Genomic DNA, 23,029 nt, shown 5'->3' on the forward strand with positions numbered 1-23,029 from the left:
CTGTAGACAAGCCCCAAATTTCCTGCATTTATAAGGGAAGATGTCTGGCAGTTTAGTTTTTCATCCTGTCACACTGAGTTCCTGTGAGAGCTGAGTTCTGCAGCTTTGCACAAGAACATTCCTGTTTTTCAAGCACTTTGCTCTACTTTCTTGTGCCTTGGCAGGGATCAAAGAAGCAGAGGGAACAAATGGTTTCCCATGCATATTGAATTCCCTCTTACACTGATTTTCCTCTGTCACTTGAAATTCAATATTGGCAAGATTCCTGTACATCACCTTAACGACTAAAATTGTCTGCATGCAGTCAAGCAGTGTGAAGGTAGATTTCAACATCAAGTTCTTGGTAAGAAATTCAAATTAACAAATTCTTTGAAAAATGAACTTTTCTATGGTATTCATACTAAAACTCACTCCTGATAAGTAATTGGCTTTTATTTCACATTATCCTAAAATGTTTTATTCACCATTCACTCTTTTTCTCTTTCCAACTGCTTTGTTAATATTTTAAAAGTACAATGTTATAAAAGCCCTTTCATAAGAATTCAGCCTCAAAATTCTTTACTACCTACTGTTTATTGAACACTAAAGAGAAATATTCCTCTTTTTCCTCACCTGTAAAATGGGCACAAATAATACCTATCTCATGAGTGTGTTGTTGTAAGATTGCATGTGATAATGAGTATAAAATTCTAAGTTGAACGACTGTGATTATATTTTAGTATGTATTTTTATTATCATAGCTGCCATAATTATTATGAAATATTCTAAGAGATTCTGGACAAGATGTTTTCAAACCAAATTATTTAAATACACAGAGTAACTGGATTACAAAAGATTGTTCATATTTTGTATATTTATGTATGAGTCATATGACAAAGTAAAATATTTTTAAAAGAATGGCTTACGGGCTCTTCTGAGAGAAGACAATTTATTTGAAAAATTCTTCATGATGATACTCTCAAGTTGTTAAATTTTTTATCACTTTTGAAAATATGCATTCAATTATATTGGTAATAATATACCTGAAGCTTTAAGAGTTCAGTACAAGGTATTATAATGCATTCTTTAAGGGCTAAGAGATGAAATATTAGTTTAGTTATTAGCACAAAGGGAAAAAATCCTAAAATGTCTTTTTCCCCCACTTCCTCCTATTTTGAAAACTGAAGAAAATCAATGACTTAGTAAAGATTTTTTCTTAAAAGTAAAATATAATTGAGAGAAATCCATCATTTAAAAATTGAGATGGATGTGAATTGTGATACTGTCTTATAGTCTTAGACTGAGAAAGGAAAAAAAAAGTTTTGATTCTGATAAAAATTTTCTTTTAAAGGCAGTGGAATTTTAATTGACCATAGAACACCCTTCTCAGAAACTAAACACAGTCTCTAATAATGGAAAGTCATTCAACTGGAAAGATGTGAATAACTGAATGATTTTAATGATAGATGTTCTATACCATCAAAGTTCAAAGATTGTTTTTCTCCTTTTTGTAAAAATGTTATAAATTTATACTTTACTAAAATGGAGGGTTATAATGGTAATTCAAATGAAAATAAAAATATTTTGAAGTAAATGAAAATGAAAAAGAATGTTGCATCCCATTTTGTGGGATATAACAAAAACACTGAGTGCATATGTTAGAAAAGATGAAAGCCCTAAATGCAATCACCCAAATGTCAATCTTAGCAAACTGGAAAAAGAAAAGTAAAATCAAAAGTAAGTCAAAGACATAATGAAAATAAGGAAAGTCAATGAGATAACAAGAAAAATAGAGAAAAATCAATGAAACTGGCTTTTGAAAAGATCAAGTAATAATTTTACCATTAGCTGGGCTAATCAAGATAAAAAGAATACATAATTACTAATATCATAAATCAAAGAAAAGGTCAACACTAGAGAGCCCATGGATACTATAGGGATAATAAAAGAATATTGTGAGCAACTCTATGCCCACAAATTGGACAAACTAGATGAAATGAACCCATTCCTCTACCAAAACTTACACAAGGAAGTATAGATAATCTGGATAGACCTATATATATATTAAAAATTGAACGAATAATTAATAAACTTCCCCCAAAGAATGTGATAGACTCAGTTGAGTTCACTGGTAAATTCTATGAAGTATTTAATGAAAAAATTATTTGAATATTCTATAGTCTGTTCCATAAAACAGAAGTAGAAGTATTTCCAAATTTAGTCATTGAGGCCAGAATTACCCTAGTACTAAACCAGACAAGGACATTTCAGAATATAAAAACTGTAGACAGCTATCTCTCATAAACACAGATGCAAAAATTCTCAACAAAATAGCAGAAAAATGGTAGGAAGAACAAAAGGAATAGTAATTTAGGAAGAATTGTGTGACATGACCAGGTGGAATCATCCCAGGCATGCAAGGTTGGTTCAACACTTGAAAATCCATCACATCAATAAGCTAAAAATGGAACAGAGGGGCAGTTTCTCAAGTTGATAAAGGAATCTAAAGAAACCTATAGCTAACATCCTACTTAATAGTGAGAAAAAGATGTTTTTAAAGATCAGGTATGAGATGGAGATGTTCTTTCTATCATTCAACTTTCAACACTATACTGGAAGTCCTAGCAAATGCAGTATGAAAAGAAACAAAGTACATACGAAGTAAGGTGAAAAAAACTGTCTTTGTTCACAGATTACAATTGTCTATGTAGAAAATATTAAAGAAATGACCAAAAACTCTCTTGGAACTAATAAGCAATCATAGCAAAGATGCAGGGTACAAAGTAACAGACAAAAGTCTATTGCTTTCTTATATAACAACATTTACATAAGTGCCAAGATATGGAATAGAGAAATAGAGAGGGAAAGAAGGAAGATGGGGGGAGAAAAGGATGGGAGGGAGAAAGGTATAAATGTAGAAAAACTTGTCAAGATCTGTGTGGGGAAAAGCACAAAGCTCCAATGAAAGCAATCAAAGATCTAAATAAATGGAGAGAGATTTCATTCACATGGGTAAGAATATTGCCAAGATGTCAGTTTATCCCAACTTGACCTATAAATTCAAATAAATTCCAGTTGAAATCTCAGAAATTTACTTATTGAATAATGACAAACTGATTCTAAAGTTTAGACAGAATGGCAAAAGACCCAGAAAAGAACACAATTTTGGACACAATCAAAGTCATAGAGCTGACATTTTCTAACTTTAAGACTTACTATTAACTTACAGTAATCAAGACACTGTGATACTGGAGAATAAATAGATCAATGAAAGAGAATAAAAAAGCCCAGAAAAAGAAGTACATAAATATAGTCAAATGATCTTTGACAAAGGAGCAAATGCATTATGACAGAGAAAATAGTCTTTTTTATAAATGACTGGACATGTAAATGCTAAAGAACAAACTATATCCTGACCTTACATCTTACAAAAAAATTAATTCAAAATGGACTAGAAACTAAATGTAAAATGCAAAACTACAAAATCTAAATAGTAACACATTTGAGTTTTTTGTGTGTATGATTAATAAGAATTTTTTAAATCTAGGTGGCCAATGAGTTTTTTGGCATAATTTGTTCAAAAAGATCAATAAGCCATACTTTATTAACATTAAAAACTCCTCTAGGAAAGACACTGTTAAGAGAAGGAAAAGACAAACCACAGACTTGGAAAAAGTAGTTGTATCTGATAAAGAACTTTCTGTCCAATACACAAAGAATTCCTAAAACTTCACTATAAGAAGACAAATAACCTGGATAAAAAGTAGGTTAAAGATCTGAACAGACACCCCACCAAAGATATACAGATAGAAAATTAGCATATGAAAAAATGTTGAACACCCTGTGTCACTAGAGAATTGCAAATTAGAACAAGACACCACTGCATATCTCTAGAGAATGGCCTAAAGCCATAATACTGACAATACTAAATGCTGACTACACGTGGAACAACAGGAACTCATTAATTGCTGGTGAGAATGAAAAATGGTTCAGTCACTTTGGAATATAATTTATCAGTTTCTTCCAAAGCAAAACAGTTTTTACAATACTCCTCCTAGGTATTTATTCAAGTGAGCTGAAAGCTGACATACATTCGAAAAACTGCATGTAAATGTTTATAGCAGTTTTATTCATAATGGACTTAAATTGGAGGCAACCAAGATGTCCTTCATCTTGGGGTTGGGGGTCCCAAGAGGTCAGCAATGCTACTTGAAGAACAGGAATGAATTTCTTTGATTTTTTTTTTTTTTTTTTTGAGAGGGGTCCTGCTATGTAAAACAGGCTGATCTGAAACTCCTCGGTTCAGGTGATCCTCCTAAGTCTCCTGAGTAGCTGGAGCTACAGGTACATGACAATATACCCACAATTGGCATAATTTTTTAATCCAATTAATAAATTAAAATCTTGCTCAATGACCAGATAACACCTTCAATTTCTCAAAGTAAACGAATTCTTATGTATTTCCAGATGATGTAATTTTATTAGGATCATCAATGGTGTGGCTGAAGAACTCAGTTTTTAAAAAATGATGCAAAAGAACTTTTATTTTTTAAATAGACTAAAAATCTGAGGTTAAATTTTCATATTCAAGTTGTACATTTTTAATGTAGTAAATACACCTATAAAAGGAGAATGTTGTTTCAATATCTAATTATAGATACATTAAAAGAATTTTCTTAACTAAAGATTCATGAGGCAGTACATGCTTACAAGTAATACTTCATATTATCATGTACTTAAAAAGACACTTAGTCTTCAAATAGTTTAAAATCCACAATAAAAAGCAAATGAATCCTTATGTGTTTGTCCTATAATAACCTTACAAGGTTATCTTTGTATGTTGATGATGACATGACAGATCTCTGACCAACGAGAGAACAGGCATCATGGAGGACGAGAGGAGGAACACTTGCCCTATAGATTTGTCTGAGTCATATGATGAAACAGGAAGGCTAAAACCCGGTCATGTATAAGATCAGAAAACAGTGTCTAACTTCTTTAATACCAATAGATTATTAAAAGGGAAAAACAATTGAACTTATTAAAAAAATAAACATTATTTTAACTACATTTTTATTTCAATCTCAAAACAAAAACCATTAGGTTATAAACTCTTCTAATCTTCTATTTAATGGGTTTATGTGCTTTACTATCAAAACTTCCTTTTCATTAAGAACAAGCCTTGCATTTTATATATGACTAGTAAGAAAGGCAAATTAATGCCAAAAAACTTAGCTTGAATTGAGTCTCATCACAAATATAAAGCAAATAAAACCCAGGCCAACACTTCTCTGAACTTGTACTCTTTGATTTATTTATTTATTTTATTTTATTTATTTATTTATTTAGCTAGCTAGTTAGTTAGTCAGTCAGTCAGCTAGCTTTCCAGTGTGGTAACTGAAGCAATTTTTTTTTTTCACTTCTGACTGTGTAACATAAGAAGGAATCCCTGCACATTGATTTTAGTGAGAAGCAATGACTATAAAAAATCTGAAAATTACTTTCTCCCCAGTTCAATTCCACTCTGTAGCCATAAAGAAATACAGAAAAACATTGAAATCACTAAACATGTTTTCAAATAAAACCCAGCATTTATTCTTATAATAAAGTTACATGCCTTTTGAAAATTGTGATTTTGTATTGTTTCTCGTGTGGCATAGCTTTGTGCCCAGTCGCCCCCATTCTATTGCACGGAACAAGTAAAGCTCACTTGGGACAAGGTCAGGTTTGCAAGACAAATTCTATGATATGACAAAATGGCAAAGCTCTCATCATCCTTAATTTAAGCAACGGCATTAAGTTTTCACCAGTTTATTTGTACTGTACCCTTCACAGAATGTTGTGAATTAAATAAAATTCTGTCTCCTTGTCTCATTATTTCACTGACCCTAGTGATGTTTTACTAATTCTCATTCACACAGTTATCCCCATTCTAAAACTCTTTTATTAACCAAGAATGGATGAATGGCACAGAAGGTGCATATGAAACCACACAATCTCCCTATGGTTGGGACAAGTTTTCATGTTTCCTCACAATTCCTGTATGATGTTGATGGAAGTAGACAGGAAAATTCTACCAGAATGTCTACAGTAAGTTTCTATATACTCAGTAATGGACTTTAGCTTCAATGCGATTATGCAGACATGAAATCTAAATAAAAGCAGATAGACAAGTATACTCAGTTCCATGAATGTTGTATTTACACATGCAAACTAAGTAAAGACTATCAATTGAGTTTTCTGAAAATACAGATTAATAGAATACAGTGATCAAGGTAAAATGTTTAAAGCTGGAATATGCAGGAGAATTTGAAATTAGTTGGAGGAGGAATTTAAGAATGATGTAACTTCCTCCTTCACAATAAAGCAATATCTGCTTGTATTTTAAAAAGAGAGAAAAGGTAGAACATAGAACACTTTTTTAGAGGGGAATCTATTAACACAAAACAATCCCATAGTCACAAGTTAAATTAGCATCTGTAAGATAGAACACTTTTTTTCATGAGTTAAGATAACCAGCTAGAATTAGCTCCCTAGTTAGGGACAAGTCTTTCCATGTAAGATCACTGAAATCTGACGTGTAGCAATGAAGCAGCTCTAGCTCTGGGAATATGGCAAGAGGAAAAAATTCTGACTTTTTGAGCATAATAGCTTATCTCATACTCCATAAAAGGAATGACCACCTTTTTTTAAAAGTTAAGACAAGGAGGTGAGAAGGATGAGAGAGAATGTAAGAAATATAGTTGAAGAACAGTTCAGGAAATTAAGCATATGACATTAAGAGTTATTTAAAAAAATACACCAATGGAGGGGGAAATATCAAGGATTCCATGTAGGGAAATTTTCTGAAGCCTCTGAAGGGTTGTGCAGAACTATGAACAGTGCCTACACTCAAGCACACTGTTATCAAGCTCACGGAACACCCCGAGTAGAGAAGGGCTGGGGAGGGGATCTGTGGCTTCCATGATCATCCCTTTGATACTAATTGTCTTTTGAAGCCTTAGCAAATGTATTACGTTGATGAAAAATAATAAATATTTTATTAGGATAAACATTAAATTCAAGGGAATGTCATTTATTTATCAACAAATTGTATTTATTTATAATTATAGCTAAATATTTCAAATTATAAGTCTAAAAAGCTTTATGTATATATACACAAAATCCTGAATGCTGATTGTATTTAAAAATGAATCAAATATCTATTTCATGTGCTTTCAAAGTTTTCATACTTTATATTAAAATTTTCAAGGAAATACAAATAGTTAAACCCATGATGATGATATTTTTGCACATGTGTATAATTTTGTTTATCTTTAGTCTTTGCTGAAACTTGCCAAAACCATACAACCAATGCATGAGTACATGAATGTAGAAAAATGCATTTAAGCCACGGAAAATATAGCCCGCAGGACAAATGAAATGTACATAATTACCTGCTGTGGGATCAGTGACAGCTTGACTCGTGATGCCGGATGGAGGTTCCTGAAGCTGGTAAGTGGCATTGGTGGACGGCGTCGTCGGGCTGGTGTTGCTGCTTGTCATATAATGCGCTGGATATGGCGAGCTGTTATAATACTGTGCATACTGACCCTGGCCAAAACTGGGATAAGATGGATAGTCCTACCAAATTAAAACACACAAGAATGATCTGTCAAAATTCTGATTTTCTTATATTCAAAAGTACAATTATAAATGTTGTTCTGTCTTTTCTGAATTCATAATAGCAAGCACACCTTCTTGCAAGAGCTCAGACTTGCAAATTTTAGGTGAGATTTTATACATTCTTCATTTATCTTCTATGATGCAGTACTTACAAAATTAAAACAATGCGAAAACCAAATGACATACCAAAAGAGACAGCTAAAGAGATTTTTTTTAAGAAAAAAAAAAAAAAAAAAAAAAAAAAAAAAAAAAAAAACCTATTAAAAAGCTTTGGAAAGATCTTGCAGTTTAATATAAACAGATCTTTCTTTATATAATAAAATCATGTTGTATTTAAAAATATTTCAGAAGTTGAACTGGCTTTTTAAGTTACCTGCTGTGAACTGTTAAATCCAGAGGAATTTGTGAGTGAATTATTTCCTGTATATAATCCTGATGATGTTGTAAAACTGCTACCTAAAACAAAATGAAAAGAAATATAGCTTACTAAACTATGTAGAAAAATGTGACTACTGGAAAATACCATTTAGGTAAGGCAGAGTTGGGAGTTTATTTGAGCTTTGACACTAGAATCCATTGCCATGAATAAAATTTTATTTTCTTATAATGGTTGATCATGGTCACCAAATAACAAAGAATTAAATAGTGAAGAAGTTGCAATTTTTGAGTCCATGAGTAACTTACATAAACTAAGGACAAACTATACACATGTGCAAAAATATCAGACACTGAATTTTCCATTTCAATTTGTAAAATGTAGCAAGATATTTTAGATCTTTACATAAATATGTATAAACTAAAATGAAGGGATCTAATTAGGTGTTCTTTCAGATTCTTGCTAACTCAGAAACTCTAGGGCTATTTTCAAGGACTTAACATGTTTTCATATGTCATTATTATATGGTTCATTATAATGGTCCACAGAGAAAGCTATTTCATTATTACGTTTCACAGAAGCGTAAATGACAACACTTGAAGAATTTGAAACAATGAAGATCAAAGAGGAACACGCTTAGTGTTTTATCTATTACATGTGCTGCTGTGAAAATAACATTCTATATGCTGAATGTCCAAATTGTTCAATAAAAAGCAGACATTGTGCAGGACACAACCTAAAAGCTAATCTTAATCTCCTTTTCACATTATTTACTATCAAATGCTAAATTGTACAAAACAAAAATATGCTACTTTTGATAATGCTTTTGGCAAAGATTTCTGCAAAGATCAGGAATTAGCAACTGTACAAAAAAGGTATTAATCTGCAAAATGGGGATTTAAATAGGCAAAAATTTTCTGTCTGGCAATGACTAAAAAATTTTGTATACCATTTAACCCAGCAATTTTACTGCCAGAAATTTATTCTGAGAAAAAGAGATTTGGGATTTATTCAGAGATAGTTTGCAAAGATGTTCTTCAGTGTTGTTTTTAAGAACAAAACACAGAAAATGTGCTTAATAATGTTATTCAGAAAACAAAATAGTATGAAGCTGTCAATGATGTTTAATAACATGGCAAAATTTTCTTTATTCTTTTGTGAAAGTAAAAACTAAATGACAAAAAATACTTTGAGTGATCTTGTTTTAAAATCCTTTTTAGAGAGTAAAATTATTTAATAGCACTAAAATCTCACATTATCTCTAAAAGATTCCATCCATGGTTGTGTAAGATCACTAAGCCACTGTACACTTCAAATTTTCCTACTCAGAACCTGTGCTGCTTCTGTAATCAGAAATAAATGCCATTTTTAAAAAGTAAACTAAGTCTTTATCACAAATTAGTGGGATAGGCAATATGTGTGTAGACAGATCAAGGAGGAAGTCTTTGATATGCACTTGTTATTTACTGGTGGATTTATGTATAAAACATTGTAGTTGGTATATTCCAATTATTTACTGGCTACTGAACATTTATATTCTGACTCAAGAGTCAGAAAACACAGATTAGAGTTTTGGTTTCATCACTTGTGAGCTATGTGTACTTTGAATAAGTCACCTAATCACTCTAAGATACAATTTCCTTATCTACAAACGATGGTTTGTAAACATCAAATAATGTTTTAGGAAGCCCAATGAACATGCTATCACAGATATTAGGCACTATTATTATGTGTTCCAGTGAACATTTCTCAAATTCTTTACCATATTCATGTATTTTTCCCTCTTTTTACTTCCTCAAATTAGATAGGTATGACTTAAGCTCTCTGCATATCTATTTTCCTATTTACTTATTAAGCATCTATGAACTTTGAAAGTCTGATCCTAGAAAGTTATTTTTATTAAGAAAGAAAAATATTTCCTAAGGTAGTTTCAAGTTTAGTTATCACACAGACTCAAATTTGAGGCTTCTTTACTTGTACATTTATTGTTCAAAGTCACCAGACTACCTATCTCAGAAAAAAGAGAGTTTTCACAGTATTAATAATCCAACACAAACAGCAGGACCCCAATAGACAGTCTTCCATAATAAGCTCATGTACATGTGATAATCACATACTTATCAAAAACTATATTAAATATCAGGCTTATAGTGATGATTTCATGGGAATAAAAATGTGACCATGACATAGACTGGGACCTCACAGGACTTATCAGGATGATATAATTTTATTTTGTTTTTTTTTTTTAAACATTACACTTCATGGGCATATGACTCCTTAAGTATTTGTATATCAGAGAATAATTTATTAATAATGACATCATATATACAGCAAATTTATACATAATGAGAATTCCTTGTGAAATAAAATTGAAATTTCTTTTGGATAAGGGTATGCTTTTTTAACTTTAGCTATTATATGTACTTGATAGGAAAAATTACTTCAGGTTATGACCTGTTCCTTTCATTTAAACTACACATTTTTAGGTTATGACTTGCTACTTTTATTTAAATGATACATTTTTGAGCAATAAATACTGACCTCAATAATCCCTATTCACCAAGAAAATTAATAAGATATAGAAAATATGTTTTCAAAATGGATGTTTTCATTCCAGAAGTTATTCCTTGGAACTAAGTAGAAAAGACCATGGAAGCTATATTGGCACATATGGACCACTAGGGTATGACCAAGTAAATCACAGTTCAGTACTTCAAATGGCACCCAAGTGACTTTCCAGACTAATGCTACTTCTAAGACTGTACATTAGCTGGAATTCAACATAAGTTATATTCATTTACTGGCTGAGTTCAGGCTGAGATTCCATTCCATTTAGTGTGCAGAAGCAGGAGTTTAATGGCACCCCAGTGGCCTCAGGGGCTTAATGCAACTTCCAAAAGGATCTCACTTGCTTTAGGGAGAAACATACCTACTAGAGAATCAAGCCATTTTAGTTTTTTCACCACCAGAATCAAATTTGTAGGTCTGCTCCACCTGCCTCCACGTAGGACTTAGGCAAACAGAGCTGCTCACTTAGTCCAGGCTACCAGCATTAGATTTTGTCCACAGTCTCAATTACTGGTTTCCTTCCCATCCTCCAGCCCTCGCTAGCTCATCTTCTGCAAAAGTAGTAGAATCTTTCCCTAATGTGCATGACTGATCCTGTCACTCCCCTACTTAAAAAAGTAACCTTTCGTGGCTCCTGGTTTGCCCCCAGGATAAAAGTCAAACTCCTTACTAGGGCTTATTTATTAGGTTTTAGCTGGTCTGGTCTCTATTTATCTTTTGGACTTATTTGATCTCTTTCCAGCAACCCACCCCCTCCCCAGATACACATTCCAACCTAACACTAGTGAACCACCACGCAGTTCTTCTAATGCTACTCTTACGGCTCCTACTTCCTCCTGTCAAATCTGGCTAACTTCTACTGAACTTCATAATCCAACATGGGCAACACATACTACATATATGTGTGTATAAGGGATATTATGTACATATGTATTATACCACATATTATGTACATATTATATACTATACAATATATTATGTACATATATTATACTATGTATGTATATTAAAAGAAAAATAGAAGTCATAATAACAAAACTTAAACATTTCTGAGTGCTGACACTGAGCCCAAATAAAGTATTTTTTACTTGTTATTGCTTGTTAATTCCTTACAACCACCCAACACCCACACAAACACCACGAAGTAGATCTGCTCATTCTCTATTTTACAGATGCAAAAACTGCTCAAGGTTATGAGCAGATGTGGGATTCAATCTGAAGCCATTTGGCTCCAGAGTGGAAGCACCTAATTGCTACTGTATATTGCAAGGATTTTTTTTCTTATAATTCTCTTTTTTTTTTAAGCCAACACATTCAAAATATAGCTGACAAATGGCTTCCAAGTTAACAGATGTTACTTGTTGAAAGGCACTTACCCAGGCCTCTCTCCAGTGCCTGTTTTAGTACCAATTTCAGTAGATGTTTTAGGAAGTACTTCAAAAACATGCAACAGGTATAAGCTTTTTTTTTGCACACACACAAAAGTCTTTGAATCTCTCATAGTTTATCTGTGTGAGGCATTTGGGGATCTTGAGCTGATATGAAGATAATGTGAAGAAAAAGTTCCCACTGGGACAGTTGCTCCAATAGACTTCAGTGCCAGCACTGGTTGCACTAAAGTCTAGAATGCCCAAAAGCAAAGGCAAAACAGCAATGACCATGCCCTCAGGAAGGCTGCAAAGCACAGGCTTCTAAGCCCGCCACCCACCCTATGCAGCCAGCAAGAAGCACATTTGTGTAGAAGACTGTTGTACACCAGACCCAAACCTGAATGCTATAGGGGAGACAGGAAAGAGGATCCATTTCCTGAAAGTCTCTGTTGGACTTACAAGAGTCTTCAATTTTAACTTCAGGTCACAGAATCAGGCTTAATGTTAATAATTCCTTTAGCAAAATAATATACAAGTATTTTCCTTCCTAGACACAAATGATTTTATGTGAAATATCAAATCCAGATAAATGACATGCAGCAGAAATATCCTGTGATAAAACATTTGATATTTTTATGTCACATAAAATCATAAAAATTCCCCAAGGTAGACAGAATTCCCACTTAGAACCCATTATTTATTGATCAAGGAGTTTGGCAGACATTGAATCAAGTGATACTCCAGTAATTCTTGGAAGAGTCTTAAATTAACTTATGCTCAATGCAGAACAGGAGAAGAGATACCTTCTAACCTAGTAGTTAAAATGACAATGTGGGCTGGGGATGTAGTTCAGTGGTAGAATGCTTGCCTAGCATGTGTGAGGCCCTGGGTTTAATTCCCAGTACAATCAATCAATCCATCAATCAATCGTATACACTAATTCACTGTTTGAACAATCATAGCCATACTTTTGGGAGGGCATAGAGTGGAGACATTTCTAAAACACTTTAAAAAATCTCTTCAGAACATCTCTAAAAGACATTTTCTTTTCTTCCATTGGCCTCGTTTTAAAGTAGACAAATTTTATACTATGAGTGGATAGGTTATATGTTTCTAATCACAAAAACAAACTTTCCAGGTTATTTCCATCAATGGCAATGACTGGAACTCTACAGGGATGAGTACTCCAGAGCTTGGAGACTAAAACGAAGTTCATTCCTCAGGAAACTTTAAAAATTCCACCAAGTCATGAAAACAAAACAAAGAAACAATAACTTGCATCACCTCCTTGGGCACCATATGAAGGGTGTGAAGACACCAGGTGAGACTAGGAAGGAAGACAGGCTTCACAGAAAAGGGCAAGAAGTGTACTCCTGACATACAGTGAGGTCCTCTGTCACAAGATGATCAGAGAGGGAAAGGTTTATGGGAAAAGGGGGAGGGAGTCTGAAGGTGGGCCATGGAAGTTTCTCAGTCATTTGTTTAAGAAAAATAGTTCAGGAAAATAAATGACATTCTTTAATGGAAAAATCCAAAAATCTGAAAGTTCAGCATGTTAGTATTAGTATCCTGGGACACAGGAAATGTTATGCTTCTGATTCTCCTTTTAAAGATGGGAGGGAGAGCTATTATAAATTCAAGGATGCACATGTTAATCTGGGCCTGATGAGGAGGGCTGGCCTTGGGGTGGAGTGCTGGGGGTGGTGGGGTGCAGAAGAGAAAATACTAACCAGGCTGTTTCCTTAGGCTCCCGTGTAAGGCCTACTCCATGAACTCAGGATGTGGTCATGCTTTCCTGAAAACTCACCTTAGTCTCACTTTTCTCACTGCACACTTCTGTCAGTCCCCAGTGTCCCATCCTTCAGGTCTAGCTCAAGTCCTATCTTCCCAATAAGCCTCCCGTGACTGTTTGTATTGATTTTATCTTCTGAGAACCCCAGCTCACGAATAATTGATACCACACAATTGACATCTTCATTAGACCAGTGCTATACAAAGTTCTCCTTCGTCTTGTTTTCATTCTAACCCTAAGCCCTTAAATTCATTTGTTATACTTACCCTGTCTGCCTCACACAGAGATGGATAAACCAAGTCTGACTTGTGTCTTTGAAGGGCTTCATCTAGGCTCAAGGAGACAGAATGGTTGCTTTAGAATTCGATCCAGTGTGGTTAAGTAACTGAAGGATTGAATGAGAATACTACGATCCTAAAGGATCAGATGTATGTATAGGAGACCTTTCTACTGCCTGTTTTTTGTTTTTTTAATATGGTGGGGGAGGGTGGTCATAGTCAGTTTGGAAGGGTAACTTTAAGGGTCACAAAAGATATCAAGAGAGAAAAAATCATCAGCTACCTTGCTCGGCAATTTAACAAAAGTGGGAAATAATAAATAATGATTGAGCTTACTTTTCAAATATCATCTGGAAAATATGCTTTTTTAAAAGAAAACTTCTGGTTTCTTTTAAACTCAATTTTATACAAAGGGTTATCTTTTAAAAATCAAATTATACCATTACACAGTGTATACATATATCAAAATAGCACACTATTAATAATTAAATTATTTATATATTCCATAAATTTGTGTAATTAAAATAATAAAAATAGATAAAGAAAAAACAGACTAATCATAATATTAGATTGAAATTATGTGAAGAAAATTAAATGCAGAACCTAAAAGTATCCTCTGGAGGAGGACTCTCCAGAATAAAATTTTAAATGGATTAAGCATTATGGATATTTAATAGCTCATAAAATCTCACTGATTTTTGGCTTAAGTACCACGAGAGCCAGAGATGACTTCACAACCACAATGGACATCCTAACTGAATGTTGATCCAGCTATCAGAATACAGATCTTTCTTACAGTGAGGATGCAGCCTAAGAGGCTCTTTACCCAAATACTCGTAGCATATCATAAGTATGAAAATAAGAGTCTTGCTTGCATATGAAAATGTTCAAATTCAGAATGCAATAACATCATACGTTTCTGATCCATTTTGAACTGATTTTCATATATGGTAAGAGATGGGGTGTAGTTTCATTATTTTGCATGTGGGTATCAATTTTTCTACCACCACTTATTGAAAAACTGTCCTCTCTCCAATATGTATTCTTGTCACCTTTGCTGAAAATCAGTTGGCTATGTGGTATATGGTGTGTGGATGTATTTCTGGGTTTGTTTTTCTGTTTCATACATCTCTGTGTTTTTATGCCAGTACCATGCTGTTTTGGTTACTACAGTACTGTAATGTATTTTGAAGTCAGAGAGTGTGATGCGCCTAGCTTTGCTTTTTTTTTTTCCCTTAAAACTGCTTTGGTTCACATCCTGTTTGTAGGATTTATATTTTGATATTTCCACATCTGTCATCTTACAACATCACTTCATGAGATAGGTGAGTCAGATCCTTACTTTCATTTCAGAAGTGCACAGGATGAGAATTTCCTTGCACACAGCCTCTGTATTCAGTTTGCTGGTTTCTAATCTACCATGTCACTTCTATCTTTCATTAATATTGAAAGGGAATTTGATATTATAAGAATTAGGATTACTCTTGGTTACATAAAAGTAAAATCACAGATACACTAGGAATAGAGACAATGACACCTAAGAATTTTAATAAACCAGTGACTCAGGAGGCTGAGGCAGGAGGATCATGTGTTCAAAGCCAGCTCCAGCAACTTAGTGAGGCCCTAAGTAGGTGGTTCAGCAAAACCCTGACTCTAAGTAAACTATTTTTTAAAAAAGGGCTGGGGATGTGGCTCAGTGGTTAAGTGCCACTGGATTCAATTAATCCCGAGTAACCTCCCTCCCCGCAAAAAAAAAATTTAATAAACAAATGTGGAATCAAACTATTTAATTTCTAAAAAGAACTTCACTGTAACTCCTTTTTAGGCTAGTGAAGTTAAAAGCAAATTATATCAAGTTACCCAGGAATAGTATCACAAGATTTTGCTTTCTTCTTGTCACCATCAAAAGGGTAGCAGCCTTGTCAACCATAACAAACGAGAAACAGTCTCACTAGAAGATTCTGTATGAACCACCCAGTTCTGTAGCTGCTAAGCAATTGCAAATTTAAAAACAACCCCCCAATTTTATCAATACATTTCTACTTTTTCATAGTTAAAAAAGAAAATAGCCTGTGTTGATTTTTAACATGAGATATTAAATCAATGTTTTGTATGTGACTCAACTTTGAGAACATTGTCCAGCTGTAACTTAAAAAAAAAAAAAAAAAAAAACTTTTTTTTTTTTTTTTTTAAGCGGAGTAACATGTAGGTCAAAGGTCTACTTCACAAAGAACAAGGACTCACATTAAAAGCCAGAATCCCAGTCAACCTAAGAATGCTGGAACCTGCTGGGGCTTGTCTGTGCTTCCCATGTTTCAGAGCATTTTCTAGCACTTATTTGGCAAGCAGGATGCTGTCTGTCCCTCGTGTATTTTCACAGAGGTCCATTTGCTTTCCTTCCCTGGCCTCTTTGCCATGGGCTATGTCCATCATCGGGTGCGATCTATGTGGCAGAAGTTAGTACCGATCCCTGGGGAAAAGCCTCAGAGGGCCAGATGGGCTATTGAAAACCAGGGTTTGTCCCCTTCTGTATAAGATGGATCTTAAAGGACCAGCCTTAGCTTTTTATCCAGCTATTTCAAAGAGAATTTTTAACTTGGATAATAAAGATTGTAGGGCTTTTACATTTATCTTTCTTGATAATATTTCTGTATATTTTAACTAAAAACAACTCACGGAGACATTAAAATTGATATTGGGCACAAATGAGTGTTAAACCTGGATTTCAACAAAGATTTACATATAATTTTCAACACTTGAAATAATGAGATGCCAAAAGAACTGAAATAGGTTGTCACTTTTTTTAAAAAATCAAAGTCAAGATCTATAAAATAAAAATAAATATGAATAGACTGGCAAAGCAATTAAGGGTAATATTTGAACACCACTGAAGGCAACAATAGCTCTTCTCCAATTCCAACCCTATCATGTCATTTTATGCCAGAAAGCACAAATCTCAAAAGCTGTATCACAGCAGATTATAAAAGAGGTTTACCATATATTTTCCTAAAGCTATGTTCTTTGAAATAATTCTATTAAAAAAATACCATTTCTGTAGATAGTGAAAAAATTTTTAAATTTAACAGTACATTTTGTTAGGCAATTTGGAGGTTCTGAATGACTAATAAAAACAGTTCAGCTATATATTTGAAAAGCTATAGATGAGATCAAAGGACACAAGGGTGATGCTCTCAGATCATTCTCACTATATCATGAGCCAGGAGTGGGTGAGGTGTGGATAGTGGTTAACTCATGAGCCCTCCCATGTACCCCCTCTCAAACCCCGGCACTGATTTATTGTTTCCCCTCACTAGCTTGAAGCCCAATCTCTTTAGCAGAACAAACATTATATCCAAAGAGGGAGTTAGATTTGTGTTATTTTTTTCTCTTTGAAAGCAATAAAGCCTACGAAAATAAACAAAGCAGTTTCCACAGCCTGCGATTAGTACATGTACATCTGTGTAGCCCCTCCCCCTATCACAGCAAATCCTGACACCTACCCAAGGGTAGAATGTCAGGAATATCCCATATCATCACTGCTATTTGGGGGCAATAAAATAGAAAGGCACTCTGTACCTCCATGTGATGGTTCTGTGATGCCACCAGCCAGCTCTCTCTCTGCTAATGTGAACATGGGAAGATTGCTCTGAATATATTGTCACAAAAAAAAGTTAACTGAAATTTTTATTATGCTAAATTCAAAACTCATTTCCTCAAATGAAGATCACAAGTCTTTATGAATCTTCATTTCTAATGTTCACTGAGGTATAGATTGAGCAATCTATCTGCTAACAAACGTTTGTTTTAGACACAGTGATACTAAATACTGGAGATAAAAATATGAAAATGGTTGATACTTCAGCTAGAATTGATAGAACAAGTTATTATGGAAAGCTGGATTTTCTTCAAAGCTGAGCCTTAATCAGTTAAGTGACATGACTTAATTTTAATTGTTTGTGTATGTGAAAAATTTTGCAAGTGCACATACTTCCTTATTTCCAACAGATTGCTAAGCAAAATTTCATATTCCTCACATGTCTCAGAACCATCATTATGAAAAGAGTTTATTGCTTTCTGTACTAGATGGAACTACCAGTCTATCTGGTATGTGGGGTTTAAGTGGATAGTGATGCCAGTGATAGTTCCAGAACTTGCATTTTAAAGAACTGTTACTATGCTGTCTCTCCCTCTGGAGATGGCCCACATTCTTGGATGTGCATCCCTTACTTTACCCACAAAGGTATCTCACTCTCAAGATGACCCACATTCTTCCTTGAATGTGTTCCCAAAAGACACCTTCCTCATTAGATAGCCTGCATTCTCCCCTGAATTTAGAAGAGAAATTTGCTCTTCTAAATACATTTGTGCTTTTGAAAAGAAAATCATAACTAAAAGCTTGATTTCAAGTCAGTTGCCTCTTTTACATAAAAAGAGAATAAAGACTGTTTATGAGACACTGAGCAGTCTTTGAAATGAGTCAGTAAATCAGAGGCTGAAGCAGTTTCTCCTAGGTGTTTTTTCTTCCCTTGTATATGTATGTATAGGCATGCAAGTGTATAGCACCCATGCACATTCACACTTAGCACCCACTTTGATCTGCTGTCAGTGCCCTTTGAATAGTGAACAGCATTAAAACCACTGTGTGTTATGGTTTGGATCTGGAATGTTCCCCCAAAGCTCATGTGTTCGAAGCTCGGTTCCCAATGTATCAAGGTTCAGAGGTGGGGCTTTTAAACAATGATTGGATCAAACAGGCTCCTACCTCATCAGTGGAATAATCCATTTGTTGGATTAATCCATTGACAGCTGGATGAATTACTAGGAGGTAGGGTATAGTTGAAGAAAGTAGGTCACTGGGAACAAGCCTTTGGGGACTTATCTTGCTCCTAACCCTCCACTCCACCCCTGTCTCTCTCTCTCTCTCTCTTTCTTTCTGTTTCCTGGCTGCCATGAGCTGAGCAGCTTTCCTCTGCCATGCCTTTCTGCCTTGTTCCTGCCTTGGAGCTAACTGACCATGGACCGAATCCTCTGAAACCATAAGCCAAAATAAATCATTCCACCTCTAAGTTGTTCTAGTCAGGAATTCTTGTCACAGCAACAAAAAAGCTGACTAACACACTTTGTTTTCTGCACTACTGACTCTATAAATACCCTGTCCCTCCACTCCCATCCCCTCATGTAGCTCATCTACAAAAGGTCTACCAAGGCTATGTGGAAGAAAAGCTGCTCAGACCATTACAGACCTTCTCCCAGAAACACCAAGATGAATACTGGGGAATAAGAAGTCAAAAAGAATTTCACTTCTTCAGGGTAAACTCTATAGTTGCATTTGAACAAGAACATCTTTATTTTTCTCAGCTGAACTTCAATTTCTAATCTTTCCCTGGATGTGCAAAATAATCAAAGTAGAAAGAGAATTTTCAAGTGATCTTGCAGCAAAGGTGAAAACAATCAGATTTCCTAATCACTGGGGTTTTATTTCATGGGATTTTTGGGTTAGTACATGCAAAACGAAAACCTGATCTTTGGCTTAAAGTGGCATGTACCAGTTTCACAGAAGTCTGTTCGCCACAACAGAAGTATTGAATGTTGGAGAAGAAGGGTCCAGAAGGATCATCTGGACAAAATGAGGGCACCAAATAAGAATGGCCCAGCTCTTGAAGCTCCACAGTGGCAAAATGACCACAAACAGCCAATTAAATCTGGGGTTTAAGGGCAGTGAAACTGTCGGAGCACAGACAGTGCTAGGAAATGAGTTCTCTAAAAACTGTTTCTAGAGCTCCATGAGCTGTTTTTTTCTTAGTTTTAAAGCTAATGCATAATGCAGTGTCTCAGTTTTACTGAGCAGTCTGCCCTTCAGAACATACAAATACCATATGTATTTTGTTTGTACCGTTTGTATTTTATTATTTACCATAAGAGCCTACTGTATTTGGGTATATGGTACAACATGGCAGACTTGGTCAAGTTAAACCACTCCCCAGCTTGATTCTGAGTGGCCAACCTGTATAAAAATGAATGCTATACAAACTCAATGAATCGCCGCTTCTATGCATTCTTCAGAATATTCAGGTTCATATAGTATAAAGTCATTGTTCAGAGTTATAAAGATGAAATATTTGTGAAATAATTAAAACAGCCCCTGGCTTATAAGAAGTATTCAATAAATATCTGTTATTTTGCTGTTTGTGAATGGAGTTTTCCCCCTCTAGAGAGCAGAGCTTCACATTCCCTCCCATCTTCCTCCCTAATCTTCTAAGCTAAACAATTTGATACTTAAACTGCTATTGCTCCTTCTTTCTATCCATTTATTCCTTGTACTCAAAGTAGAAATGTGACTGCAGAAATGACTGCGGTACAGGGACATGGCTGATGCTCTTTCTTTCCCACACTGCAGAGCCAAGTTACTTCTCTGTCAATGGCTCCTCTGTGCTCCCCACTATTCCCGCCAATCAACACCCCCATCACCACTCTCCAGTGCAGACTTCTCTTTTGATTTTCTTCTTTGTGCCCTTGGCTGCTTCCTCTTATTTCTATCCTTTTTTTTTTTTTTTTTTTTTTTTTTTGTATAACGTACAAAAGGCCTGACCTTTGTTGACAGCAATTTTTTTTCTATGACAGAAAATTGGTTCTAGTTAGATCTGGCTCTTTTTTCTTTATTTTGTTTTGCTTTTTTGTTCTGTGCTTATTTGGTTATGGGGTTAAGTTCTCTTTGTTGGTAAACATTTTTAAATATATATTTTTTATTTTTACTATACATATTAGAATAATAATATTTCATACACATGTATGTGAACACACCCTTCTCCCTCTCCCCTTCCTCCCTCCCTCCCCCCCCCCCTCTCTCTCCACCCCCCTACCTCCTGCCACTTGGGAAATAGGAAGGAGGTAGTGCTTCCTAATCTGAAGTTAACCCAGAAAGTTAAACTACAGTAACTAAAAATAATAATCATAGTAATAGTAAGCACATCATCACCACAATGAGAACAGTAAGAATGGAAACAACTATTTGAATTCTCACAAAGTACCACGTATTGGTCAGATTGATTTACAAAGATAAATCTCAGTTCAACTGAACCCTAAACAGTGGCAGTAGGTGTCATCTCTGCACATGAGATGAGAGATGGAGAGGTAAAGAAGTCCGGTCTCATGCTGGAGAACCACAGGAAGGCAAAGTCTGAACCATTGACCGGCAGTCAAGCTGTAGAACTCTACAGTTCCCAGGGCACAAGCCTTCCATGTCTTCAGACCACTCCTTCTAAGTCTGACAGCACCAAAGAGGTCATCATCACATGCTTTAAATCCATCAGCACAGCACACAGGGAGGCTCACACATCACACTGCAGTTTGCTTGAGTCACCCAGGCTACTAGAATATTTCTCCTTTTATTATGAAATTCTATTACTATTAAATCCTAGAAGCTGAACCTCTAAGGATCTAATCATCACACCTTATATTTTAAAGATCTTCCTGGAGAAAAGGTTAGATAGAAATACCCCAGATCACTAAAATGGATATGTTGTCATCCAGGATTCAAGCTGTATGTACAAATCACTGTTATTCATTTAGGCTTAACAGAATTAGAGGATATTTTAAAATAATTTTAGACCTTAACAGAATCACCGTATTGAAAAAACATGTATTGAAAAGATGCTCCAAGGCCAACAGACTTCCACAACTAGACACACAAAAATCGCTGAATAATGGCAAAGTATTTTTCACAGTGCATTTAAGAGTACATATTAATTAGAATTTCATTACACACCCAAATCTGGCCATCAGCATTCTACAGCATACTGTATACATTTATCTATTGTCGTATATGCAAGATAAGTTCCAAGCTGAATAACATATTATCATATGGTTTGATATGCAGAAGTCATTATATCCAATAATCTCAAATTAAATGAATAAACCATCTTAGAAACATCCATATAAAATAATACCTCAGTTACAAAAAAATGAGTTTTAAAATCCCACTGGAAAGGTCATTCAAATAGATTCAAATAGAGAATGCACAAGAAAAAAAAAAATGTTTTAATGCACTATCCAGTATGCCCAGATACAACAAAACCTATAAGCATAAAAGCAGTGCCTCATTTTCTACACATGTCCCTATTTCTTTTTAAAACAGATTTTTTTCCCTCCCAAATAAAGTTTCTCTTCCCCTCCTTCATTTCCATTCCACTAAGCACTGTGCTATATTCTGACAGCTGGTCTGTTCTTTTATGAAGTGTCTTGGCTGCATGAGTCTTTAATCTGGGAGATGAGCTGGATGAAAAAGTAACTCTCAAGTTCAATACAGGTTAAGCATTCCTAATCTGAAAATCTAAAATTCAAACAGGTCCAAAATCTATACCCTTTTGAGTGCCAACATGACACAAATAGAAAATTCCTTATTTGACTTTGTATGATGGGTCACAATCAAAACACAGGTATGCTAAAAAGATTATACAAAATTACTCTCATCCTATGTATAGAAAGTGAATATAAAACAACAAATTTCATGTTTAGACTTGGGTACCAACTCCGTGATATCTCATTATGCACATGCAAATATTTCAAAAACTCTGAAATTCAAAACACTTCTGGTCTCAAGTATTTTCAGAGAAGGGTTCTCAACCTGTACTTCTCAATCTATCCCAGATAAGGATCAGCTTTCTCCCCCTACCCCAACCCTTTAGAATTGACAATGGAGCAAAGTACAATAATAATACATTACTAAAAGGATGAAACTCCCACAAAGATAGAATACAAGTCCCATTTTTTAAAAAAAATTATTTGGTTTAACAAATAAAAATTTACTAACAACTAACTGAAAAGTTAAAAATGCTAACTCTCCATTTCTGCATTTAGTTCGTGGCAGACTGGTAACCAGAGGCTGCAGATGGACTCAGGCCCAGGAACCAGTCATTGGGTACCTCTGTTCTGGGAGGGCAACTTCATCTGCTGCCTTAACTTTAGGAGGCCTAGAGGCCTAGTGGACAATGGGGCCCACTAT

General features: G+C 34.7%; 1 protein-coding gene across 11 annotated transcripts in view; it reads right to left on the reverse strand.

Moving 5' to 3' along the window:
• EYA1 (EYA transcriptional coactivator and phosphatase 1) overlaps nucleotides 1–23,029 on the reverse strand; it is a 314,781-nt gene that overhangs the window by 87,074 nt on the left and 204,678 nt on the right. For all 11 annotated transcript variants that reach the window (XM_079111714.1, XM_079111722.1, XM_079111721.1 and 8 more), the window contains 2 exons: nucleotides 8,018–8,100; nucleotides 7,416–7,602 (listed from right to left, as the gene is read on the reverse strand). In XM_079111714.1, coding sequence (XP_078967840.1) covers nucleotides 7,416–7,602; nucleotides 8,018–8,100 — 270 coding nt within the window. The remainder of the gene's footprint in view (nucleotides 1–7,415; nucleotides 7,603–8,017; nucleotides 8,101–23,029) is intronic.

This window comes from Sciurus vulgaris, assembly GCF_902686455.1.
Source record: "Sciurus vulgaris genome assembly, chromosome: 1".
In the NCBI taxonomy this organism is placed as follows: domain Eukaryota; kingdom Metazoa; phylum Chordata; class Mammalia; order Rodentia; family Sciuridae; genus Sciurus; species Sciurus vulgaris.